Source organism: Manis pentadactyla, chromosome 14 (genome assembly GCF_030020395.1).
Source record: "Manis pentadactyla isolate mManPen7 chromosome 14, mManPen7.hap1, whole genome shotgun sequence".
In the NCBI taxonomy this organism is placed as follows: domain Eukaryota; kingdom Metazoa; phylum Chordata; class Mammalia; order Pholidota; family Manidae; genus Manis; species Manis pentadactyla.
Window position 1 is genome coordinate 26,652,392 of NC_080032.1, and position 27,550 is coordinate 26,679,941.

The 27,550-nt window shown below is 43.8% G+C and overlaps 1 protein-coding gene across 3 annotated transcripts in view; it reads left to right on the top strand.

The window, feature by feature from the left end:
- The window catches only part of TMEM132D (transmembrane protein 132D), a 510,800-nt gene that overhangs the window by 132,760 nt on the left and 350,490 nt on the right, over window positions 1-27,550 (top strand). For all 3 annotated transcript variants that reach the window (XM_036921820.2, XM_036921819.2, XM_036921817.2), the window contains one exon: window positions 2,518-3,406. In XM_036921820.2, coding sequence (XP_036777715.2) covers window positions 2,646-3,406 — 761 coding nt within the window. In that variant the 5' untranslated portion in view covers window positions 2,518-2,645. The remainder of the gene's footprint in view (window positions 1-2,517; window positions 3,407-27,550) is intronic.

Below are 27,550 nucleotides of genomic sequence, written 5' to 3' on the forward strand. Positions count from 1 at the left end.
CAAGTGCTCCCCGCTGGTGGATTCTGTTTCCTGCATGTAGTGCGAGCTGTTGGCCAGGTGTGCCAGGTGTTGGGTGGAGGGCAGGTGACTCGACTCTGCCCAGGACAGCCGTGGGTATCAGAGGTTGAGAGGAGAAAGGGGAGAGGGGAGGCACTTGGGGACTTCCATCTGGGTTCCTCATCTTGAACACCCTTGGACCCAGGCTCCTAGGTGCATGTCTCCCAGTCTGGGGCTTTGGGACTTAGGGAAGCTCCTAAAATGTCTCATATGTCACCTGCGAGCCGCCTGAGGACTCCCTTGCTGCTCACTGCTTCCGCCCTCCACACCTCTGCACATCTCTGACCTTGTCACTGACCTTAGACTAGGTCCCAGGAAATGCCAGGGTTCAACCTCGGCTCCTGTGGGGCATCGGCCACAGCCTGGGGTCTTGTCATGTAAGCAAGTTAGACCCTTCTGCTCTGTGACGTGGTCTCCACTGGTGCTTGAGGAGAGCTCTTCCCACCAGGCCAAGTTGTGTTAGCTTTGTGGGTTTGAGGTTTGACTGCATTCTTATTCTTATTTTAATGTTGGTGGAAATTCATCTCCTTCGTGTCATATTTTGTTATTGTTTTCAGTGAACTTTAAGGGCAAGGAATGGAGTGGTGTTAAAATTCCTTCATTTGAACTTATTACACAGAAATTCCAGAATATTTTTTCATGGTTATAAGGTTAGAATCTGTTAAAATTTGTATAATTTCTACTTATTCATTAGTCCATTTGATTGCATATTTTTCCTTGACAATAAAGAATGGATGCAGCATTTTCCAACCCGTAGAAAGAAAAAAGGAACAGAAAAATCAGTCCAGCAGAAGAAAGGAATTGGCAAAGAAAAAAAAAAACTAGCAACACAAAATTGTAAGAAATTTATAGCATAAAATAAGATAGCAGGAATAAATCCAAATACATCAATAAAGACTTTGACTCCGCTGATTGCAAATGTTGTCAACTGCCAGCACTAGGAACTTCACCAAATATGGAGCATCTGTGGGGTTCAGAGCCTTGGCTCTTAGAAATATCAGGGTAGTTCTATCAGGCTGCTGTTTTCTTTCTCTGACACCATGCTTAGGGTCACCAGACACAGCAAATAAAAATACAGGGTTCCCAGTTACCTTTGAATTTCAGATAAATAACGTTTATTTTTTTGTTTTTTATTATAAGCAATGCCTCAGGTAATACTTCTGTTAATTAGAGATGGAAACGTCCCTGGGCTCCTAAATGCTGTGTTCTCTGTGTGCAGCGTCTGAATCCCTTGTGGTTTCTCAGGAATCCTTCAAGTCCCTGGCATGCAGTTGCACCTAATTTTCAGCAAGGAGGAAGATTTTTTTTTTTACCCATTATCATATTCCTTTAGTTATTGCTTTTGAGTCCACTCAGGGGAAAATTTAAAAGTCTGTGCTCAAATTGCCATCTTCCCCATATTTCTTAAAGGTATTATTTAGGGAAAAATTATCTTTTCAAAAATGCTAAAATTAATATAAAATCTCTTCGAGGTCACTGAGTTGCTTCAGGATGTGCGCTTATCATTTCCCTTCAGATCATGGTTTAAAATAAAGCCACAGCACCAAAATCAAATGTAGTTATTTTTTTCCTATGGGTTATAAGCTGAGATTACTGAGCACAGTTTCTTTGTCACTTGACACCTTGCTAGTTTTTATGTGGAACTGGTGTTCTTAGGTTCGAATAGCCAACTTTGTCGGATTCAAGGACAATGAGTTTTACTGTCCATTCTGTGCATGTGGAGCAGGATTGGCATTATTTTTGTAGTTCTGTAGAAAGAAAAGATAAAGAGTGGGGCAGACATCTCATCTGTTTCTAGAGGGCTCCTCCCAGCATATCCTTCCACGGGCTCTGTCTCCATCTCAGCTTTACGATGTGTGATGTAGGATTGCCCATCTGAATTTCTCTGCCCCTGGGTCCTCTGCCATTCCCAGGGGTCTCTCCATCCCTGTGCGTAGCATATGCTGGGTGGAACATGAGACCCCCGGAGGCGGGGTAGGGACACAGCCTCAAGCCCAGGACGTTGTTCCCATTGCCAGTGGCGTCGTCTGGTTGAGTTAATGGGAACACCCTTCTCTGCTGCCAGCATGTTCCTAAGACCTTCCCAGTGATCATCTCTCCTTTTAACAAAGAGGGATCATGTCTTAGGCATGACCCCATCACCCCTAAGGCACTGTGACTGCTGCAATTTAAAACCCTTATTTTGTGTGAGTTTCACTTGTCTGCATACTCAGCTTCTATGTGCGGTAAGTGGCACTGATTTTTTACCTACTTTAGCGGTGTTATTTTCTTTTAAAACAAATGTGTTTCACCTAAGGTGAGTTGTTACGTCCAAAGTTGTGGATGACGCAGTGTGGTGGCAGGCAGCCTGGCAGTTAGGTCTGATGTGACTGTCAGCTGTTCTGTACCGTCCGGGGCTCTCAGCTGTGGTGAGGGGTCGTCCTCGAGTTTCTAACGCCTGCACTCCTGTTCCTCCGACAGTGACCGAAAGCCGCGGGATCCTCGAGAGCATCCAGAGGTTCTCCTTGCTGCCCACCTACCTCCCTGTGACCTACCACATCAATAACGCCGACGTGTCCTTCTTCTTGAAGGAGGCCAACCAAGACATCATGAGGAACTCCAGCCTGCAGTCCCGCGTGGAATCCTTCCTCATCTACAGGGCCAGGCGGCCGCCCGTGCTCAACGCCAGCTACGGCCCTTTCTCCATTGAGCAGGTGGTGCCCCAGGACCTGCTGCTGCCCTCCAGCCCATTTGGATTCTCAAGCAAGTTCTCTCTGAACTGGAAGCTGAAGGCCCACATCCTGCGGGACAAGATCTACCCGAGCCAGCCATCGGTGCAGGTCCTGTTCCACGTGGTGGGCAGAGGCTGGGACGAGCCGGGTGCTGAGGAGCGGCTGCCCTGCCTGCGGGTGTTTGCTTTCCGGGAGACCCGAGAGGTGAGGGGCAGCTGCCGGCTGGCGGGGGGCCTGGGGCTGTGCGTTGCGGAGCTGGAGCTCCTGGCCGGCTGGTTCAGCGCCCCCACGGTGGTGGCCGGGAGGAAGAGGTCAGGAGAACCACCCGAGGGCAGCCCTGTCGAGCTCTATTACACCGTGCAGCCCGGGGACGGGCGAGGGGACTGTGCCAGGGAGGCCCCCAGGAGCGGCAATGGTGTCCGCTCAGGCCACAATGACATTGACGAGTCAGGGCCGCCCCTGCAGAGGATTGGGAGCATCTTTCTCTATCAGACGCCCAGCCAGCCTCCCCTGCGAGAGCTGCAGCTGGACAGCAATGTGGCCATCCGGTATGTGCCCGGGGCCGTGCGCCGTGGGGCTTTGCTCACCTTCCCTGTGGCCATCTCCAGGAACTCCACCCAAGACCGCTTCACGCTGAGGTGAGTCCATTGGGTACATGCGTCTGTCCTAACCTGGACCTCAAGGGTGCCTCTGAAAAACCCACTCTTTGATCGGAAGTGCTCTCCAAAGCAGAACTGGCCTTCCAATTTTTACAAACCCCATTTCTCTGTGAGATAGAGGCCAGCTGGATCTTTCCAAGTCAGAGGCTTGGTGGTGAAGATGCTCTTCTCTAGATGTTCCAGGCCATCCCAGAATAGCCAGGGGGGCACTGACGGTCCCCTCTTGCCTCAGCTCAGGATGTGATCGGCAAGTTTTAGGAATTTGAAAGTGGTCCAGCAGGAACCATTTCAGATGGGATAGTTGACTAGCTCACAGTAGAAACGAGACTGCGAATGTGGCCGCCACAGTTGTCAGAGGATGTAGAGGATGCGGATTTGCCAGCTCAGAAACTATTCCAGACGTGAGCTCTGAGCATTGACATGGTACCCACCTCAAAGTCACATTTTGTTTCTCTCTGGAAATAGAGCTTAGTGTTCAAATATAAAAGAGCGCTATGTGTGAAGAATGCACAGTAGGTATTTGCTGAGTGTCTTACGTAAGAATATACCAAAGACAAGATATTTAAAAGGAATACTCTGTGCTTTAGAAAGAAAATGGATTATTTTTTTCTTTGGGATGTAATATGTGAGACAAGCTACTTGCGTTGGCTTTGTTGGTTTTTCAATAAATAGAATGACATTCTGGTTTGTTTTAAGCACAGATAAGTTTGTTATACAGCTCGGGTATAAGAGTCCTTGGTCACTGAAAATGCCCTGACATAGTTACGTAACTTACAATCTTGATCTTAAGTGCCGCATGACCTAATTTGTTATGACTCCTGAAAATAGGAGGGTTACCATAGGTGAGACTCTTCTTGCACATGTTTTTTTAAGTTCATAATGATCAGCTCCCTTGTGCCTCTCCACCTGGACTTAATACCTGATTTTTCTTTCTTTCTGTTTTTGTTAAGGGCTAACTGAATTTAAGAAATGAATCATACTTTTGCTTATACCTTGCACATTCAAGTTTTATTGATTGTGACCTAATGCTAGGAACTGACCGTTAATCTTAGCCAAAGAAACAGAAACTAATGTACAATATTCGTGTAATGATTCACTGGCTGATTCTTGGCAGATAAAGACCTTTGGCTTGGGCTGATCCAGCATTTGGAGATTAACCACAGGGATGTAGGGCACATAAACACATCTGTGGGATGGAGGCCTCATGGGCTTTTCCTTCTGTCCTTAGAAATCAGACCCACCTTCAGCTGGTCGTACGTCCTCTGCTCCTTGTGCTTTGTCCCTCCTTTCCAGGTCCAGTGGTCTTACATAACATTCTTTGTGGAGGTGGTTGATTATATAGAGAAATATTTTGCTAGTAGAAACTAAAGGTTTGGAGTAAGGGGAGCTTTGTTCTCACACGGTTTCATGCTCTCTGCCATCCTTGAGGTTCGCCAACTACTGATGGTTGATTTCCTGGGCCAGGGTGAGAGACCAAACTCTCCTGAAGCTTCCACTCTCCAGGAGATGACATCCACATCCAGATATTTTGTGAAGCGGTTGTATGTGTGACATTACACGTCACAAAAAGCTTTGTGTCCTCTGCCCATCTATCGCACACTGAACACATTCATCAGAATCCTGAGAGCGGTTCTCTTGTTGACAAGATATAGCAAAGCCAAGAGAGGTTTGCTTTGCTGGGCTACCTTGTCTAAGGAATCTAAACCTCTGTGAATTCTGACATAACATATTTGAAACATCTAGATGTGGTGACTCCACTTATAGGTCAAGGATTTGAAAATTTTGAATGTATGGCAAAAGTGTATTTATTGAGTCCATCCATTAGAAACTTAATTAAAAAAACCAGTTTTCAGTCAAGACAATAGTTAAGTAAATATTCCATGAATGTATGTTTAACTTGATACAGTGGTACACTGTCTACTTCTTTAAAAGCTTGCATTAATAATGTGCTTGCTGCATACTTAAATATTCTAATTACCAGGGAGTCTTATCTGTTTGTGAAAATAGCAGGAGGTAAGCATGGGTCTGGCAGTGATAGGCACCTTTAGTCTGCATTTCATAATTAGAAAGTAATAAAACTGTATATCTTCTTTAATGAAGTCAATTTGACACTAATCTAGCATAGCTTCCAAATATTTAGAATTAGTGTGAATCTGCTCTATCTGGCCATCTGCTGTAAATAACCCCGAAGGATACAGCCAACTCTGCCTGGGCGCTTTTCTCTGAACTGTGCGGACAGTGCTGACATGGGCAGAGGTGGGCTCCTGTTTATAGGGCAAGTGCCAGCAGGGCACCCATTACTACTTACAGATGGCCAGGATGAAGGGGCCAGATTAACTGCTACCAATAGGAGGGAGCTCATCCAAATCAGGGGCTGATGTTACAGCTGCAGTTTGAGTTCTTTCCCCTTCTTGACTGACCTCCCCCAACCCCCCATACTCGGGGCCAGTGATCCCAGAGTGCCACCACAGCTAGTGCCTGGGCTTGGCTTCTGTTCTGGGGACCAAGTCTGTGGTGCAGGTTGTCAGTGAGGGGTATGTGCTTGGCACATGCACGTGTGCTAACAGGTGAGAAGAAGGAAGCCCAGATGGGGCTGTTTGCCACCTTGGGAATTCTATCCCTCCTGTAGCCGCGTCTCCCCAAGCAGACCTCCGCAAAAGCAGGAGAGCAAAACACTGTCATTCCTTAGACACCTAAGGATCCCTTTTAATTTCAGGAAATGTGTTCCTGCAAGTGAATAACTGAAGCCTCACACGGGACTTGGGCACTTTCTTCTACGTTGTCACCTCAGGATCTTCTGTGCCCTCTCTTGCCCCACAGGGAGAGGATTGCAGAAGATCCTGGGTTGCCAATTTCCTGATTGTATGTCCCAGGAAGAAAAGATCTTGTGCTCTTTCTTTCTCATTGTTCCCACCTATTTTTCAGTTCCTTTTTCCTGCAGATTGTCAGTTTCAAAGGCGTCTGGTCATCAGATCTGAATGTGCAGTTGGAGCCAAGTATTTGTGGAGTGTTAGCTTGGTTCCCTAACGCTTCAGCCCATGCAGGTGGGGAGGTCCAGTACTGGCACAGAACTCAGAGGACAAGGGGCTTTTCTCAAAGTCAGAGCTGCCTTTAAATCGAACGAATGAATTCTACAGTTTTAAATGCTCAATGCACATGACTTTGAGAAGCTTGTGTCTAGCCATGTGGTTGGATGCAAGGCTGGCTCTGAATAAGACATTACCAGGTAGGTGTTCTTGCAAAGAGAAGTTAGGAGGAGAGGGCAAGAGGATAAAGCGAGAATTTGTTACAAGGGGAAAATGTAGGCCTGGGATTGATAAGGCTGAAAAAATCTGCTTTGGGGTTTGGGAAACCCGCTTTGCAGAAGATTTTCATCTTGCTAGGAAACACTTGGGTAGTTTGAGATCAGCCTTGAGCTTCACCCACTTGTGTGATGTAGCCTTTGAACTTGCCTTGACCCAGAATAATGTCTCTTCTTATTCTATTTCAGGTAAAGTGTACCTGGGGTAGCTGACAATATTCCTAGTGGCAGGCGAGGAATAATAGGCTAATAAATCCCAGTCTGGCTGATTGAAGGAAATAATAAATAAAGGGTGTGTTGGCTGCACATGGCAGGTCTCATGCCTCAGAAGAGGCGGGCATGGGCTTGGCAGTGGGCAGGAAACATGCTGCTGCCTGCCTGTCATACCTCTTACCCTTCAAGCTCTTCAGTTGCTGCCCCATCCTTAGCACCTCTCAAGGTTGTGGGGACTGGAGAGACTCCCACGGCCGCTGGCTGTCTGTGGTGGGTGGGCAGGGGCTGTGTGCCCCTGCAGTGGTCAGGCTTTCCTGGAGATGCCTTTGCCTGGAGCAAGTGTCCAGAGGTGACATCTACCCCATGAGTAACCAGTGCTGCTAAGGAAGGGGGAAGCCAGGCATCTCCTGACCCCATGGATGCCTCTGGAATCTGTGCCTGGGGCCAGCCTCCCTTTGTCATTTTGGGAGATAGAGATGCTCAAAGCAGGGGTGGGTGGGAAAGCAGCAGGCAGAAAAAGGACGGCATTCTGTGTATTTTCGGGGAGCTTTTGATGTCAGAGTAGATTTAGATTTACTGTATGTGAGGTCAGCACAGGGCAGCTCTGAGGGGCCCACAGCTGACTCCCCCTTGGTGTTGATGTTGCATGACCACATTTGCCACGTGAGAGCCCTAGCACTATTATCTGTAGTGCTTGCTTTACTCAGACCCCCTCAGTGTTTTTCTGGTGCCCCCTTTCTACTCCGGGACTGAGGGCACATGCATTTTATCATTATGTCTCCTCAAACTGTCCTGACTGTGACCATGTCTCAGACTGCCTTTGGTCTCGATGTCCTCGGTAGTCTTGAGGTGTCCTGCTGAGACATTGTGGAGACTGTCACTCAATTGGGGTTTGTTTGCTGTTTTTCTCATGATTGGCCGGAAGGAGTGGGTTTTGGGGTGGAAACCCCTAGCAGTAAAGTGCCTTCTTTATCACACTTTAAGGGCATGTGCGCTGACCTGACTTATCCTGTAGTCATCAGCTCCGACCCTCTGGCCGGGGTATTTCGCAGGTCTCTCCACCATAAGGTGCTTCTTCTCCACCTCTCAACTGTGTTTTTTGGAAGGAAGTGACCATACACAGCTTGCAGGAGTGAACTGGGGAACCTTCCTCCACCTCCTTGAGGGTGTTCTATGTCCATAAATTACTTGGAATTCTGCAGGTGAAATTTGTTTTTTCTCCCTCTATTTCACAGTTTGGGTTATAATTCAATATGGTAGACTGTTTTTTTCAACCCTCTGCGCAGTACATTTGGCTCAGATAAGAGGCGGGGGCCGTCCATGTGCTGCAGGACACTCTGCCGCAGCCGTGGCCTCCACCTAGCATCACTGCTCCCTAGGTGTGGCCACCAGAAATATCTCCAGATGGTGTCAAATGTCCCTGGGAGACAGAATACCCCTGCAAGTTAAAAACCACTGAACTGGATGATGGGTGTTGGAAAAAACTATTCACACAGGGAAATCACCTCTTACACAAAGAGAGGTTCAAAGTTCGGAATTCAAGTAACATTGTATATGGTCAGATTTTCCTGGGAAAGCCTTTATGCCACACCCAGCACACACTTTCCGTCCGTGGGCTGCATGCTGCAGGTGGAGGAAGGCTTGGTCTGCTCCCTGCTGCTCTGATAGTGTCTGGCTCACCATGCCACTCGTTAAATATTGAGGGAATGAGTGAATGTCCCTGTCTCCGCCTATGTTCCGTTTACTACCGGGCCAGAGAGCAGTCTCTTTGGTTCAGCTACAGATGAAATGGTTGGTTTGTTTCCACATATGGAAAATAATAACAGCCCAGTGCAACCATGTTAAGAGGCTTGCACCTTAGGGGGGCGTCTGGGGATGAGATGAACCACGGGCTTGTTCCCAACAGTGGCTGCCCACCAGAATTATCTGCCCCAGCGTTGGTACGGGAGGGAGCCCTAGTGTCAGTGTTTACAAAGCTTTGCACCAGATTGTAACATGCAGCTGGAGTTGAGAACCATCAGCCTCATGTCACCCACCTTGTTATTCTGGATTATGGCTATTGAGTAGGATGGTAAGGTAGACATTGGAATGAACTAAACTGTGCACACTCTCATGGAATAGCTCCCTTATTTAACAACTGTTTGTTGCATGGTAAGTGTGATGCTGACATGAGACTGCCAACACACCCCTTACCGAGTGGTCGATGCTGGACTGAGTGTGGGCTGCTTGTGCCAGATGACCATGTGCCCATTTACACCAGCACTTTTGAGAGAAGACTGGGTGAAGTCATGTCTGCCATTTCTAAAATCTGTAAGTCTTTCCAGACGCTGCAAATCAAAGAGCTCTGAAAGACCTTAAGTGGATAGTGGTGGATCCTTCCAGACATGTTATACATTGGTAATTATCATGAGGAATTGCATTTTCAGATACCAGGAGCAGACTTGGAGAGCACAGGGCCTGGAGTCAGGAGCTGTGGGCACCCCTGTGGGCTTTGTCACTGATTGTGTGCCCTTGGGAAGGTCATCAAAGGTCACTGAGCCTCAGTTTCTGGGCTCTTAACCTTACCCAGGTGCTTTGGGGTGTAAATAAAAGATGATGGTGAGGCTTGAGCCTAGTGTGTGGCATCAGATTGGGCATTTAGTAAATGACCAATCAACCATGAACTGTATCAGGGATCAGTTGAAATGCAAACAGATAACTTATGGTCATCTCAACTATGAGGTGCTAACTCATTTTGAGAAGGGCCAATGTTAACATAGGTATCAGCTTACCTCTGACCTCAGCCCTAAAGAATGAATGAATGAGCAGGTCTTCAAAGCTGCTTATGAGGCATTTTCTTTGATAGCTGAGGGCAGGAGATGGTGGAGCAAAGCCCAGTGTCAGAATCCTGTCTCCCAAATCTGAAGGCATGGAAAGTAAGTTGATTTAAAACAAACCTACCAAAATAACATTAGCATCAACACACAAACAAAGGACTGGAGTAGGGGGTCTGCTAAAGAGAGAGACAGAAGTTTCCAGAAATAAACTCAGTGCACGTCTTTGGCACCATGCATTCCCTGAAAGCCTCATTCGAGGACAGGTGGCAGTGTGTGGGCTGAGGGGCTGTACGCTTTTTGGTGTTCTTCCTATTGAGGTAGGGGCTCTGAATCCCCTGGAAATTGCATGGGTCTTGGGGCATTACTTCACAGTGTAATGTAGCAGAGGCAGGTGGGAACTTCTGAAGTTAGACTGTAAGAAGCCTTTGCCTTCCACTAGGGCCCCAAGAGCACTTGATCTTGGATCCCTGAGCCACCTTGTGAAAGTCCCAACTCATTTTCGGGAGGTTTAATGAGAGGCTCTGACGCCACCTGTGCAGGGAGAGGACCAGGCGAGCCATCGTATAGCCATTCCTGTTGAGGCCTCATACGTGTGAGTGAAGTGGTCTTGGATGCTGTAGACCCACCAAGATGCCACACCAAGAGGTAGCCTTGGTCATTTCCAGGAGGAACAGGTGCATTTCACAGCCGAGCTCTGCTCATATTCCTGACACGTAAAATTGTGAGAGTTAACAAAACCGTGGTGTTGTAAACCACTGAGTTTTGGGATAGTTTGTTCAGCAATGATATAAAGCTGGAGTAGTAATTAGTAATCACTAGTAGGCATTACTTGTGCAAGGATGGAGGCAGGGAGGCACACTGGGGCTACGTGGCCTTCAGTGACCCCTCCCTCTCTGATGCTTCCCAATAGGTCCACCTCTGTGATCTGCATTTGCCGGCTGCCCTCATTACCCAGCTCTGGTGTCTGAATGGGTTTGGCCTATGGGACACCCTGGCAGAGGTCTTGTGGGTAAGGAGATGGGAGGGGTCAGGACAGCTGTCTTCTTTCTGGCTCCATGGTCCCTACTCACCCAGAAGCTCCTCCATCTGGGGTCCCAGCTCCTGCCACCAGCCTGTAACATGGCTCCTGGTCCTCCGGGGTAACCTCGCTGTGAGGCCTCCTTGCTTTGTCCTTCCGACCCCAGGATTGGAGGCTTCTGTGGTTATTCCTACCTGGGTAGCCTTACCGTTTTCTACTGTTCTTTCAGCCATTCCACCGTGTCTGTGACTAGCCCCCTACATGGAAGGGCTTGTGGTCAGCTCTTGGCTGTGGTTTCTGTCCCCTGACTTGGTCCTGTGGGTGTAGCAGTGTGAGGAGGTATTTTTGTGAAAGCAAATTCTTTTCTGATCAATTCCATATTGTCCCCAAAGCAGAGACAATCCTTAGGGTTTTCCATTTGTGTCAGTCTCAGCTGGAAACAAAGGCAGAAGGGTCATAAGCAATGGTGTAATGAATTTAGCCAAACAGAAACATAATAAGTGAGATTAAAACTTTGGAAAGACCCAGGGGCAGCAGAACACAGAGGAGCAAGATAATCTGTTTCTCTCCACTCTAAAAACTCCTTGTGCACATGTGAAAAATCAGTGTTTGTTTCTTGTTTTGGGCAGCTGGAGGATTGATGACCACTCAGGGATGTGTGTTTTTATCAAAAGCAAGGATCCAAGACCCAGAGATGAATTAAGGTGGAAATCTGAAGTTCAGGGTTATCCAGACAAATGGGAGAAATCTAACACTGATGTATACACATGCACACGTAGATCGCCAAGGGCCTGGCTCCAGTCATCAGCAGCCTGGCTGAGGTCTGTTCCTCTCTCTGTGACCCTCAGCTATTGAAAACTCAGGTGTTGATGTACATATTGTAAGAGAAAGCATTCCAAGTAAAATTCTTCCACATCCATGTTATATCAGCACAAACAGAAGGCCGAGTCTGAATCAGAGCTGTCCAAGTTGGGCATGAATCAGATTAAAACAGAGATGACAGTCCATCTGTGTATATGCATTGCAGGTAGGAAGGTAGGCCTATAATTGTATAAGTAAAAGCACATAACCAAATAGAAAAATTTGGCCTTGGGCAGAAAAAAAAACTTGAAGTAACCAATAAATGTAAGATAAGATACTCCAGCTCATTAAAAGTCAGAGAAAACAAATTAAAACCATTATACATTTTAATTACATCCCACCAAATTGCCAAAAGGTAGGCAATATCTAATAATACCAAGCATTGTTGGAAATGTGAAACAAAGGGAACTCTTACTTATTGCTGGTGGCGGAAAAATTGGTACAGCCTCTTTAGAAAATAATTTGGAATTACCCAATAACATCCAAGATATGCATACATATGACCCCAGGGTTGCACTTCTGGGGTATATAACCTAGAAAACTCTTGTACTTGTTCACTAGAAGGCATGCATAAATATTCATAACAGCCCTATAGTGATAGCAAAAAGCTACAAACAACCCGTAACCATTGAGAGGATAATGGAGAAATAAATTCATCCTATACGTTCAACAAAATGATTCAGTTCCAGCTGGATACATTAATATGGGTAATCTCTGACATATCAAATTTAATTGAAAGTTGCAGAAAAATGTATTTATGTAAAATAAAGATAAAATATAGGCACCAAATTAATAATAAACTGTTCATGGATAATAGATATATGCATTCATTTAGGCAAAACTGTACAAAATAACAAGGAAACAAATAAAAAATTTAGAATAGTGGATCTCAAGTGGGGAAGATGAGGATATTTGTGGGTTCAAAGATACTGATATATTCCAAGTCTTAATCTGGATGCTAAGTAGCATGGGGTATTTATTGTTGTCTTTTAAAATGTTTGTATATGATATATAGTCTTTTCTTTATATATGTCTAATTCTGTTAATGCTTTAGATATACTTAGGTGCATACATGTGTGTGTGGGTGAGGGGCATGACAGATTTTAAAACCTTTTGTAAGGAAAAACAAGCCATTTTTCACTGAACAGCGGAAGAAATCCAGGCTGGCTTTAGATGTCTCCACAGTAACATTCAATGCCATTCAATGCTGGAAGATAATAGAGCAGTATCTGCAATCACTAAACTGCTCATTAAAGGGGCATTGGTTATTTTATATTCACACAGTACTATTCACAGAACACTATGTAGCTATTCTGATGTGAAAGTGTTCAACGTTAGGTGAAAAAATGTTAAATACAAAAGATGGGATAGGATGGATGGAAAGACAGATAGATATATACATGGATAGATAGATATGGATGGATAGGTGGGTGGGTGGATGAATGGGTTGGTAAATGGATGGATGGATGGCTGGATAGATACATAGATACACAGATAAATAAATACTGGTAAGTCCTCAAGTAGGATCCCTGCCTCCCTCCTCATCATTTGCTTTAATTTGTTTTTTTAAAAGAACTTATTACTGCTTGAAATTCAGCCATTTATGTGATTGTGCTTTGACCATTTCTGTCTCTCTCCATGTGACCAGGCATCTTTCCTTTCTTGTGCAGCCTCAAAACCACAGTGCACAGTGTTTGACATATGGCTGATCTCAGAATGCCTCTGTTGATTAAGTGCTTTGATTAGAGCCAAAGATCATGACAAATTTAAAGGCCCTAAAAGATTCTCTGTGTGCTGATAGAGCCTAGGTTTGCTGACTGGAAATGGGACCACCTTTTACCCATGACCATGCATCTCACACTCTGTGGTTAGGTCTTGCCCAGCTCTGATCCTAAGGCAGGTTTCTTAACCTCAGCAGCACTGACATTTAGGACTGGATGATACTTTGCTGTGTCCATGTGTGGGGTCAGGGTGTTGTTCTAGAAATGGTAAGATATTGGGCAGTGTCTCTGGCCTCTACCCACTAGTTGCTAGTACTGCCTCTCCTCCCTTGCGATGACCAGGAATGTCTCTAGACATGGCCAAATGCCCTCAGGGATCCAAATCACCTTGGATTGATACCATAATCCTATAATCCTTCTCATCATAGAGTGAAATATTAGTTGACTTCCAGATTCCCTTTCTAACCTGCACAATAACTTTCCCTTTCTAACCATTTTCTCAGTGATCCTTTGACTTGCTGTGATTTGTTCTTGCACCATGATCTTACTACTGTGTTTCCTAGGAATTTATTATTGCTTCCTGGTGGAAAATCCCAGTTGGCTCTGAAGACAAGCACTATATGTTACTCACTTTCTCGGTACTGTTGAGAGGAAACAAATGAAGTAGAGGAACTGTTTGTTAAGGGAGCAAAGCTTGCATGCTCAAAACCATTAGGACAACAGAGTGAAGCTGGTTCTGGTATAATGTCATGCAGCCCCACACTCTGTGTGGGAAAGTCCCCAGAATGGATGTGGCTTAGGATTAAGGCTTAAAATGCATGTATAGTTAGAGGTCAGTCTGGAAGTATCTTTTAAACCAAAAATTTTACAAATGAGAGCCTCATTTGGCTGCTATGGACATGGTTTTTGGGAAAAAGCTGTCGGACAATGGGGTTACTATGGTGAAACTAAACATACATTATCAAAGTGAACTTCCTGACATTCTTTATCTGAGTAAGAATCTAAGTGCATGGAAAACCACATCTTTTAGGGTGAATTTATCCATGCTGTTTGCTGGCAGGGCCATCTACATGGGGTTGCCTGGATTTCTAGCATGCTGCTCAGAATGCGTGCTCTTTCCCGAGTCTGCTTCAGTTTCTCGATGCCTCCAAAATTAGTACCTGATGCCCTTTCGTTGGTTGGAGGAGGATTTATTTTAATTCTGCTTTTCAAATTATTGAGTTTATCACAGCAAAGAAAGTTCCAGGGGCTTGCATATCAGACCAGTGCAAATGGCAAAGAGTTGGCAGTCGCTGACATGAATCTTCACGGGTCCTGTGCAGTCTGTTGGCAAGAGCTGTCTGTGCTGAGCTGGTGGGCAGTCTGTACTTCTAGGTCTTCTCTCCTTATAGAGCCACATAACCTTGGAAAAGGGCAAAGTCCATTTTGTTTCATAGTAGGTGGCCCTCATTTTAATTGCGATCAGTTTTGTAGAATGAACTGGCCTGTTTCTGTTCTGTGGAGCCTTTGAATCAGAAACTTAAGGGAGTCTCAGATCGGCAAAGAGCAAAGGTTTGGTGCTGGGTTTTGCTGGAGACGAGGAGCATTGCTGCTGGCTTCATTAGACACTGGAAGCAGTCAGATATTAAAGGCAGACTCAGAAGCTACCAGTGTGGTCTGCTGACTGCCTACTGCCTGCCTCTTGCAAGCATGCAGGCACAATCCTAGTGCCAGTTGGCCACGGTGGGATGAGTCCCGACTTTCTCAGTCTGAGGTCCTTGGTTTTTCCTTAGATCTCTTTCAAGCAGCAATGATTATCTACAGACCAGAGGAAACAAGATATTGTTTTGTCAAAATGTAAAACCTTTTCTTACTGACATTTCCAAAGCATGCATAAACATAGAGAAAGTGGAATAATGGACCCCATGTACCTTTTCCCAGACCCAACACTTAACCAATTTCCATCAGCTTTGTGTCCTTATCTGTTCACCCACATTGCCAAAATGTGAACTCTGAAGGCAATTTCCTGAGTGGAAGAAGCCAGCTACCAGAGGCTACATATTATATGCATCCATTTATGGGATGTTTTGGAGAAAGCAAAATAAAGGGATGGAGAGCTGGCGTTGAGAGGAGAGGTGTTTTAACTACCAGTGGGAGTGTTTCAGGGATGAAACTATATTGCATCCTGATTGTGGTGGTGGTTACCTGAATCCCTACAGGTCTGAAAATTTAAAGAACTTACATCAAAATATTTATTTCCATGTATGTACAAACACCCCCCCCCCACTGCATATGCATGCATACAGGTTGCATGATTACATTTGCATAAAAAATTGTCGAAACTCAGCAAGCATTTAAAGTGGATGAATTATATGAAACACTATAGATTTGTAACCCTACATTTTATTACCTGTCACTGACCGTCCTAGAGTCAGGGGGAGAAGCAGTGGGTCATCCTCCTCTAGATGGTCTCACTTTTTCTCCTCTCAAGTATATAGGCTCTTGTTAACTCTGGTCACCTAAACCATAGTCCTCCTGTTTGTGTTAGTTAGGTTAGGCAATGCCAGGTGCTGAAACAGACCAGCCCCTACTCAGACCTGTCAGAGTCCATGTGAGCTTCCTGCACACACAAGCCCGTGTTCACTAGAAGTCTGCCCCAGGGGGTGTGGGCACCTTCGGGGGCCTTGGCCCATTACCACTTCAGCTAGCTCTGTTTTCTCCCTTTCTTACATTCCCTTTGGGACTTAACCAATATTTAAGAATCTTCAATTGGCTTAAAACAGCTGGCATTGTGATTTTAGAGAACACTGAGGAAACCTTCCCTGGCCAGCACCCTAGGTGCTTTTTCTTATCTAAAAATGGACCCACCTTCATTTGCTGGGGTGCATTTTTCATGGAAACCCATTTTTAATTTACCACTGGAAGCCTGTTGGAAACCTACTTCCCAAGTGAGCCCCACCAGTGCTCTTTTGCATGGCTTTTCTTCCTGGTGAGTAAGGTAAGTTCCTGGATGGGAAAAGTGTTCCACATGTGGTTTCTTTCCCCTGGCCCCAAATGTTTACTCTTCTATTCTCTTTGCTAGAAATATTATGAAACAGTAGTTTTATATATTATCTGTGTGTTTACCTTTTCTTTGTTTTCTCTCTCTCTCGCCAAAAGAGACTTTTAGAGTCTCCCTTCTCCAATGAGAAGAAAACATTAGAAATAGTTCCAAGAATTTTTAACAAAAGCTTCCAAATTCAATTTTTTTCTTTTTCTTTTGCAAGCAGAAAGAGATATTGTGCAAACCCCAACCGCGTGAACATGTGTGACTTCCCAACATTTTGCTGAGCTCTTGGCCCTCTCTGGCTTACACAACAGCTTAGATTTCTGGTAATACCTTGAGGAGGTCTTTGGAGCCATCATTCCAGAAATGTGCCTAAAATAGAATGAGTTTTATTTTTTACAAAGTTGGTTCAGGAGAATTAACATATGTACTTCATACAAGAAGAGAGAGCGATTGAAGGTCCCTCAAGGCCTCCCAAATTAAACCTGGGTGGTTCTCACATACAGAAGGAAGTCATTGAATATTAATTTTGCAGATTTTTTTTTCTAAAATGTGCTAAAATTAGTTAGTGCTTTGAAGTTCTTAACTGTTTAGCAATAAATCACAATGTGTTTGTGTGGCTAGTATATGTCTATTGCTGTGTACAAAATGCATATATGTTATATGTTATAAAAGGTGGTTTTGAATAAATATATGTATATGTATGTGGTATGTGGACAAGTGCACCATAAGTAGTCCCAACCCATAGGATGCTCCTATCATAGGACATCTGAAAACCCTTATGAAACTATTTGCAAATGCCTTAGCAAATGATGAAGTGTTCAATTATTCCATGTATGAAAAAGGTCAGTATATTTTAAGCAGAATATTTAAATACAATATTCTGTTTCATCTTGTGTATGCACTGGCTTCTGCCCTCCCCCCGCACTTACCAAGCAGCTCCTGAGCCCTGTTTGCATCTCTCTGAGGACTGCCGATCCCACTGGTGGTCTGAGCGCCTCTGCTGATATTCCTAGAGCTCCCTCTGGTTCCTAGTTTTCTGCCCAGGTGAGATTTGGGTCAGCTCTTCTTGGAGCATCACTGCTGTTGTATGAGTTTCAACAAATCATCACACCTGATACGGCCCCATCACCCAGGTGGTGACCTCACTGGTAGGTGTGACATAGGCTAGAATGTGGGACCTGCCCTGTGCTTGATCTATGTACAGAGGCTGCCTGAGTCTGCAGATGGCAGGTGCCAACCATGTTACTGTGCGTGGAGGTAATACGGTGCAGCGGTTAAGAGTGTGGGCTGCCTTCGTCCTTGGCATGTCTGGATTTTCGACCTTGATGTTGGGACAATCACAGCATCTACTCATGGTGATGTGTACATATCACTCAGCAGGTGCCCTGTAAGTAGGGGATGCTCAGTGAGTGCTGGTGGCTATGGCCATTGCTGGTGGCATCATGCGCTCAGGGGCTTGGTCATTTTGTGTCTATAATCCTAAGTGTTTTGAGCCCTGACCAAATAGGAGTATTCCTGCCTTCTCTGAACAAGCCTCCTTTTTGAGCTTGTTTTATATTTTTCTGATGAAAATTGCAGAACACCAAGCCAGCAAGCAGTTCAGAGGGTTGGAGTTACTTGTCAGCACCTCCCTTAGCACCTCACCAACTCAGGTCCAAGCGAGAGGGAGCTCCTGTTCACAGCCCTGGGGTTCTTTAATTGTCCCAAAGGTCCAGGGGCTGCCGGCCTGAGCCAAGGATGTGGAAGGGCCAGGTGAGCCACCTTCCTGGGTGGGCACGCTCCGGGTCCTCACGCTGGCTTTCTCAGGATGCTACCGTGCGTCTGATGACAGCAGATCACAGTCTCCTTACCTCCACTTAAACTCTGATGGCAAACTTCTCTGTCTTTTTGTTCTTTAATGGAAACCAGAAAACCAAGCGATGATGATTTCCAGTCACAAAAGGCTCCACGCAGGAGAGGTGTCAACGTGGCATGTCTATTCTCTTCTTTTGAAGTTACAGGCTACCTTTCCAGAAGGTTCCCCCAATGAGTGATTTTGCCTAATTTGAGAATGACTGTCGACGTCTCTTAATCCCATATGATTTGTTCCTTTGCAAAGGGAAAGATAATAAGCACAACATGATTACAAGGAGGAGGGTTCCCCTGGGGCATCTCCTAATATGAAGCAAACTGTGGGAGGTTGGATATAGTCATTGCTTTGGAGTAACTGTCTGTCTTCTCCTTTTGCTCCTGTCTGTGGATACTCACACATGGACTGCATGTCGCTTTGCGATCAGTTATTCAGAATTAATTCTTGGTTACTCTACCAGAAGCTGCTAGTTGCCTGGCCAACATCCTTTTCCCCTTATTCTTAGCTAATAGAATTCTGGTTTTCTTCAGGGGGGCAGAGTGTTGTCCAGTTAAAATCTTCAGTTGAACTCCTTGGTGGCTGGAGTTGGCTGTGTGATCCAGTATGTTCTGGTGACATTGTCTGGAAGAGACTTTGGGACACTGTTCTTGTCTAGATAAGAAAGGCAGGTGTAACTGTTCACCTTTCTTCCCTCCCAGAACAGTGTCACATGGCTGGGAGTCCGGGAGGCAGGAGGACCCAGGGTAAAATCCAGTAGAGCAGGTACTGGAAGGATCTGGGGTCTTTGAAACCTCTTCCCTTCCTGCCCCACCTGCTGTCTACATTCGAATTTCTTTTACATGGGAGAAAGAAATCATTTTTTTGGGTTAAACCAGTGTGATTAAATTTATTACCTGCTGCCTAGTGCAGTCCTAACTGTTAATAACTCAGATTTGTACCTCATATTGCATCAGCTGATTTGACCCTTGGGCAGCAAAAAGCCAAGAGGTGTGTAGTCTATTCATATAGGTTGTTAGCTTTACTGAACTATCAGGCTGACATGTTTGCACCCAGCTACTCCTGGTAAATAATTCGGGCGTGGAGGTAGATCAGGGCCCAGGAATGGGAGGGCTGGCAAGTGCACAGCCGGTACGGGAACACCCCCAGACACCAGCTGAAGGTGAGTTTGTGCCATCTCCACTCGGAAGAGATCTCTGAGTGTTAAGGCAAACGTTGGACACGTCCTCATCTTCCTTATGAAGTGTATGGTCTGGGCAGCAAAGAGAGTAGGCTCCAACTAATGTTCAGCTCACAGGTTGTGCTTGATCTCACAGCACATATGTGCCCTGCCAGGATAGCTAACTCCACCTGCTGTTATCCAAGCAGAAGATTCCCTCATTTGAGCTTCTGCTCAAGTCTGATCTGAACCACGACACAGTTTCACTGCTTCCCTTTGCTTCTCAGATACTAATTATATTAACCCATCTATCTTGTAGAGCCTGTGAAGATATGACCAATTTCATTTTATACAACTCGAATACCCCGTATGACACACAGCTCAGTACCGATTTGTGGGCTTGATAAAATCTTGTTATCTGATCAGTCACATGGAAGCGTACTTACAGAGCAGAAAGAGATAAAGTGTCAACTCCATCATTATCACATTACTGTGTATTTCTCTTTTTCCCTGTCCTTGACTGCAAGGAGCATGTCATTCATAGGTGAGCATGTATTTGGCCAAAGCTAAGTGAAAGGCTCTGGCCCTTTGTGAGCTGTCCTGACATGCGTCTGCACACCGATGAGCAAGGAAGCATTTGCTTTGATTTCTCATTCTTGTAGTGCTACTGAGCATGCAAAGGCAGAGCCATGTGGACAGATGGTGTTCAAGGCAAGCATTCCTGTACCTGCTCCCAGCGTCCCAGAGGAGGTTCATCAGATTGCCCTTTGGTGGTTTGGAGGGAAACAGCAGTTTGGCCTTTATGGGAGTAGGGGGCAGGGCATCTCACCAAAGCACTGTCTTTTCTGAATGCCAAATAACCTTTCCGCCTTTTGTATTCCATTTTTCAAGAGTATTATGCAATCTGTGAATATTAGGTCTTGAATAGATTTCTTTTTTTTTTTTTTTTTAAATAATTATTTTTTATTGAAGGGTAGTTGACGCACAGTATTACATTACATTAGTTTCAAGTGTACAACACAGTGGTAGAACATTTATATACATAATTCTAGGTTCCAGCTATCACCCTACCAAGCTGTTACAATATCTTGACTATATTCCTTATGCTATACATTACATCCCGGTTACTTATTTATTTTACCATTGGAAGTCTGTCCTTTTTTTTTTTTTTTTTTTTTTGTGAGGGCATCTCTCATATTTATTGATCAAATGGTTGTTAACGACAATAAAATTCTGTATAGGGGAGTCAATGCTCAATGCACAATCATTAATCCACCCCAAGCCTAATTTTCGTCAGTCTCCAATCTTCTGAGGCATAACAAACAAGTTCTTACATGTAGAACAAATTCTTACATAATGAATAAGTTACATAGTGAACAGTACAAGGGCAGTCATCACAGAAACTTTCGGTTTTCCTCATGCATTATGAACTCTAAACAGTCAGTTCAAATATGAATACTCATTTGGTTTTTATACTTGATTTATATGTGGATACCACATTTCTCTATTATTATTATTTTTAATAAAATGCTGAAGTGGTAGGTAGATACAAGATAAAGGTAGAAAACATAGCTTAGTGTTGTAAGAGAGCAAATGTACATGATCAGTGTGTGCCTGTAGACTATGTGTTAATCCAAGCTAGACCAGGGCAATAAAACATCCACGTATGCAGAAGATTTCTCTCAGAACAGGGGGGGTGAGGTTCTAAGCCTCACCTCTGTTGATCCCCAATTTCTCACCTGATGACCCCCTGCGACTGTGCCTGTCTTAGGTTGTTCCTCCCTTGAGGAATCTTACCCGTCTCTGGCTAACCAGTCATCTTCCGGGGCCATACAGGGAAATGTGAAGTTGGTAAGTGAGAGGGAAGCCTTATTGTTTGAAAAGGTTAGCTTTTTACTTCTTTGCATATTTGTGCCCTGTGGCTTCTATGCCCAGCATTTGTCTTGAGGTATCTTTACCACTTGGAAGAATTATGATACTCGGTAAATTTGATATGAGGCACGAATTCTATTTAAGGGTTGTAATTAGGAAGGAAGAAGAAAAGCTATAGAAGTAGCAGGCGGAAGAAAACATGGGAAGATTGATTATTTCTTTGACATATCTTCTTGTAGAGTAACTTCAGCATATATAGGTTTTAAGCTACTACTTAAATTGCGCACACACATTAACATAATAGGAGTATAGTTACATAACCAAAGCATATCTGTAATTACCAGCCATCTCCAGTGAAACCAAGAAAACCATTAAGGCACCTTAGGCATTTTTGAAAACTTATCTATGATATGGTGGATATTGTCCAACTGAACTTGAACAGTCTGAGAGAAATCAGACAAATTAAAACAACCCATTCCTGGGGACTGTTCACATGCCATATGTTCTTTTACCAGTAAATAGTCTGTAGTTGTAAGACTTTGGAGCGCTACAATTTGCACTTCTCCAAATTCTTGGTTGAGTTCCAACAGTATACATCCAGTCAAATTTGTTGTTTTACTGTATGCACAGGCCAGCTTAGATATCTCCTTCCTCATTCCCATTGCAAGTCCAGGAACTGGTGGGATGAGTGCATCTACAGCTGTAGCAGTGCGTGGATCTTTGTTGGGGTTTTTTGATGATCATCTTCTGGCATGAGTCTTCCAGAGAGTGCAGATGTTGGAAGTTCTTTTTCATATCGTATCTTAGTTCATTTTCGGGGTAGCCCAATTAGGCTTTGATCCTCTGTATAAACACAAACAGACCCTTTGCCTACACTTTTATATGCCCTTTATACCCTTGTGTAGGACTCATTGAAGGTCTCCACACAGGAACTGCCTTTTTTTTTTTTTTTGGTATCATTAATCTACACTTACATGACGAATATTATGTTTACTAGGCTCTTCCCTATACCAGGTCTCCCCTATAAACCCCTTTACAGTCACTGTCCATCAGCATAGCAAATGTTGTAGAATCACTACTTGCCTTCTCTGTGTTGTACAGCCCTCCCTTTTCTCCCACCCCCCATGCATGCTAATCTTAATACCCCCCTACTTCTCCCCCCCTTATCCCTCCCTACCCACCCATCCTCCCCAGTCCCTTTCCCTTTGGTACCTGTTAGTCCATTCTTGAGTTCTGTGATTCTGCTGCTGTTTTGTTCCTTCAGTTTTTCCTTTGTTCTTATATTCCACAGATAAGTGAAATCATTTGGTATTTCTCTTTCTCCGCTTGGCTTATTTCACTGAGCATAATACCCTCCAGCTCCATCCATGTTGCTGCAAATGATTGGATTTGCCCTTTTCTTATAGCTGAGTAGTATTCCATTGTGTATATGTACCACATCTTCTTTATCCATTCATCTATTGATGGACATTTAGGTTGCTTCCAATTCTTGGCTATTGTAAATAGTGCTGCAATAAACATAGGGGTGCATCTGTCTTTCTCAAACTTGATTGCTGCGTTCTTAGGGTAAATTCCTAGGAGTGCAATTCCTGGGTCAAATGGTAAGTCTGTTTTGAGCATTTTGATGTACCTCCATACTGCTTTCCACAATGGTTGAACTAACTTACATTCCCACCAGCAGTGTAGGAGGGTTCCCCTTTCTCCACAGCCTCGCCAACATTTGTTGTTGTTTGTCTTTTGGATGGCAGCCATCCTTACTGGTGTGAGGTGATACCTCATTGTAGTTTTAATTTGCATTTCTCTGATAATTAGCGATGTGGAGCATCTTTTCATGTGTCTGTTGGCCATCTGTATTTCTTTTTTGGAGAACTGTCTGTTCAGTTCCTCTACCCATTTTTTAATTGGGTTATTTGTTTTTTGTTTGTTGAGGCGTGTGAGCTCCTTATATATTCTGGACGTCAAGCCTTTATCGGATGTGTCATTTTCAAATATATTCTCCCATACTGTAGGGATCCTTCTTGTTCTATTGATGGTGTCTTTTGCTGTACAGAAGCTTTTCAGCTTAATATAGTCCCACTTACTCATTTTTGCTGTTGTTTTCCTTGCCCGGGGAGATATGTTCAAGAAGAGGTCACTCATGTTTATGTCTAAGAGGTTTTTGCCTATGTTTTCTTCCAAGAGTTTAATGGTTTCATGGCTTACATTCAGGTCTTTGATCCATTTTGAGTTTACTTTTGTATATGGGGTTAGACGATGGTCCAGTTTCATTCTCGTACATGTAGCTGTCCAGTTTTGCCAGCACCATCTGTTGAAGAGACTGTCATTTCGCCATTGTATGTCCATGGCTCCTTTATCAAATATTAATTGACCATATATGTCTGAGTTAATGTCTGGATTGTCTAGTCTGTTCCATTGGTCTGTGGCTCTGCTCTTGTGCCAGTACCAAATTGTCTTGATTACTATGGCTTTATAGTAGAGCTTGAAGTTGGGGAGTGAGATCCCCCCTACTTTATTCTTCTTTCTCAGGATTGCTTTGGCTATTCGGGGTCTTTGGTGTTTCCATATGAATTTTTGAATTATTTGTTCCAGTTCATTGAAGAATGTTGCTGGTAGTTTCATAGGGATTGCATCAAATCTGTATATTGCTTTGGGCAGGATGGCCATTTTAACGATATTAATTCTTCCTAGCCACGAGCATGGGATGAGTTTCCATCTGTTAGTGTCCCCTTTAATTTCTCTTAAGAGTGACTTGTAGTTTTCAGAGTATAAGTCTTTCACTTCTTTGGTTAGGTTTATTCCTAGGTATTTTATTTTTTTGGATGCAATTGTGAATGGAGTTGTTTTCCTGATTTCTCTTTCTGTTGGTTCATTGTTAGTATATAGGAAAGCCACAGATTTCTGTGTGTTGATTTTGTATCCTGCAACTTTGCTGTATTCCGATATCAGTTCTAGTAGTTTTGGGGTGGAGTCTTTAGGGTTTTTTATGTACAGTATCATGTCATCTGCAAATAGTGACAGTTTAACTTCTTCTTTACCAATCTGGATTCCTTGTATTTCTTTATTTTGTCTGATTGCCGTGGCTAGGACCTCCAGTACTATGTTAAATAACAGTGGGGAGAGTGGGCATCCCTGTCTAGTTCCCGATCTCAGAGGAAATGCTTTCAGCTTCTCGCTGTTCAATATAATGTTGGCTGTGGGTTTATCATAGATGGCCTTTATTATGTTGAGGTACTTGCCCTCTATTCCCATTTTGCTGAGAGTTTTTATCATGAATGGATGTTGAACTTTGTCAGATGCTTTTTCAGCATCTATGGAGATGATCATGTGGTTTATGTCTTTCTTTTTGTTGATGTGGTGGATGATGTTGATGGACTTTCGAATGTTGTACCATCCTTGCATCCCTGGGATGAATCCCACTTGGTCATGGTGTATGATCCTTTTGATGTATTTTTGAATTCGGTTTGCTAATATTTTGTTGAGTATTTTTGCGTCTACGTTCATCAGGGATATTGGTCTGTAGTTTTCTTTTTTGGTGGGGTCTTTGCCTGGTTTTGGTATTAGGGTGATGTTAGCTTCATAGAATGAGTTTGGGAGTATCCCCTCCTCCTCTATTTTTTGGAAAACTTTAAGGAGAATGGGTATTATGTCTTCCCTGTATGGCTGATAAAATTCCGAGGTAAATCCATCAGGCCCGGGGGTTTTGTTCTTTGGTAGTTTTTTGATTACCGCTTCAATTTCGTTGCTGGTAATTGGTCTGTTTAGATTTTCTGTTTCTTCCTGGGTCAATCTTGGAAGGTTATATTTTTCTAGGAAGTTGTCCATTTCTCCTAGGTTTCCCAGCTTGTTAGCATATAGGTTTTCATAGTATTCTCCAATAATTCTTTGCATTTCCGTGGGGTCCGTCGTGATTTTTCCTTTCTCATTTCTGATACTGTTGATTTGTGTTGACTCTCTTTTCCTTTTAATAAGTCTGGCTAGAGGCTTATCGATTTTGTTTATTTTCTCGAAGAACCAGCTCTTGGTTTCATTGATTTTTGCTATTGTTTTATTCTTCTCAATTTTATTTATTTCTTCTCTGATCTTTATTATGTCCCTCCTTCTGCTGACCTTAGGCCTCATCTGTTCTTCTTTTTCCAATTTCGATAATTGTGACATTAGACCATTCATTTGGGATTGCTCTTCCTTTTTTAAATATGCTTGGATTGCTATATACTTTCCTCTTAAGACTGCTTTTGCTGTGTCCCACAGAAGTTGGGGCTTAGTGTTGTTGTCATTTGTTTCCATATATTGCTGGATCTCCATTTTGATTTGGTCATTGATCCATTGATTATTTAGGAGCGTGTTGTTAAGCCTCCATGTGTTCGTGAGCCTCTTTGCTTTCTTTGTACAGTTTATTTCTAGTTTTATGCCTTTGTGGTCTGAAAAGTTGGTTGGTAGGATTTCAATCTTTTGGAATTTTCTGAGGCTCTTTTTGTGGCCCAGTATGTGGTCTATTCTGGAGAATGTTCCATGTGCACTTGAGAAGAATGTATATCCTGTTGCTTTTGGATGTAGAGTTCTATAGATGTCTATTAGGTCCATCTGCTCTACTGTGTTGTTCAGTGCTTCCGTGTCCTTACTTGTTTTCTGCCCAGTGGATCTATCCTTTGGGGTGAGTGGTGTGTTGAAGTCTCCTAGAATGAATGCATTGCAGTCTATATCCCCCTTTAGTTCTGTTAGTATTTGTTTCACATATGCTGGTGCTCCTGTGTTGGGTGCATATATATTTAGAATGGTTATATCCTCTTGTTTGACTGAGCCCTTTATCATTATATAGTGTCCTTCTTTATCTCTTGTTACTTTCTTTGTTTTGAAGTCTATTTTGTCTGATATTAGTACTGCAACCCCTGCTTTCTTCTCACTGTTGTTTGCTTGAAATATGTTTTTCCATTCCTTGACTTTTAGTCTGTACATGTCTTTGGGTTCGAGGTGAGTTTCTTGTAAGCAGCATATAGATGGGTCTTGCTTTTTTATCTATTCTGTTACTCTGTGTCTTTTGATTGGTGCCTTCAACCCATTAACATTTAGGGTGACTATTGAAAGATATGTACTTATTGCCATTGCAGGCTTTAAATTCGTGGTTACCAAAGGTTCAAGGTTAGCCTCTTTAGTATCTTACTGCCTAACTTAGCTCGCTTATTGAGCTGTTATATACACTGTCTGGAGATTCTTTTCTTCTCTCCCTTTTTGTTCCTCCTCCTCGATTCTTCATATCTTGGGTATTTTGTGCTGTGCTCTTTCTAGGAGTGCTCCCATCTAGAGCAGTCCCTGTAAGATGTTCTGTAGAGGTGGTTTGTGGAAAGCAAATTCCCTCAGCTTTTGTTTGTCTGGGAATTGTTTAATCCCACCGTCATATTTGAATGATAGTCTTGCTGGATACAGTATCCTTGGTTCAAGGCCCTTCTGTTTCATTGTATTAAATATATCATGCCATTCTCTTCTGGCCTGTAGGGTTTCTGTTGAGAAATCTGACGTTAGCCTGATGGGTTTCCCTTTATAGGTGACCTTTTTCTCTCTAGCTGCCTTTAACACTCTTTCCTTGTCCTTGATCTTTGCCATTTTAATTATTATGTGTCTTGGTGTTGCCCTTCTTGGATCCTTTCTGTTGGGGGTTCTGTGTATTTCCGTGGTCTGTTCGATTACTTCCTCCCCCAGTGTGGGGAAGTTTTCAGCAATTATTTCTTCTAAGATACTTTCCATCTCTTTTCCTCTCTCTTCTTCTTCTGGGACCCCTATAATACGGATATTGTTCCTTTTGGATTGGTCACACAGTTCTCTTAATATTGTTTTATTCCTGGAGATCCTTTTGTCTCTCTCTATGTCAGCTTCTATGTGTTCCTGTTCTCTGATTTCAATTCCATCAATGGCCTCTTGCATTCTATCCATTCTGCTTATAAACCCTTCCAGAGTTTGTTTCATTTCTGCGATCTCCTTTCTGGCATCTGTGATCTCCTTCCGGACTTCATCCCATTTCTCTTGCGTATTTCTCTGCATCTCTGTCAGCATGTTTATGATTCTTATTTTGAATTCTTTTTCAGGAAGACTGGTTAGGTCTGCCTTTCTCTCTGGTGTTGTCTCTGTGATCTTTGTCTGCCTGTAGCTTTGCCTTTTCATGGTGATAGGAATAGTCTGCAGAACTGGGACGAGTGACGGCTGGAAGGACTTCCCTTCTTGTTGGTTTGTGGCCCTCCTCTCCTGGGAGAACAGCGGCCTCTAGTGGCTTGTGCTGCGCAGCTGCGTGCAGACAGG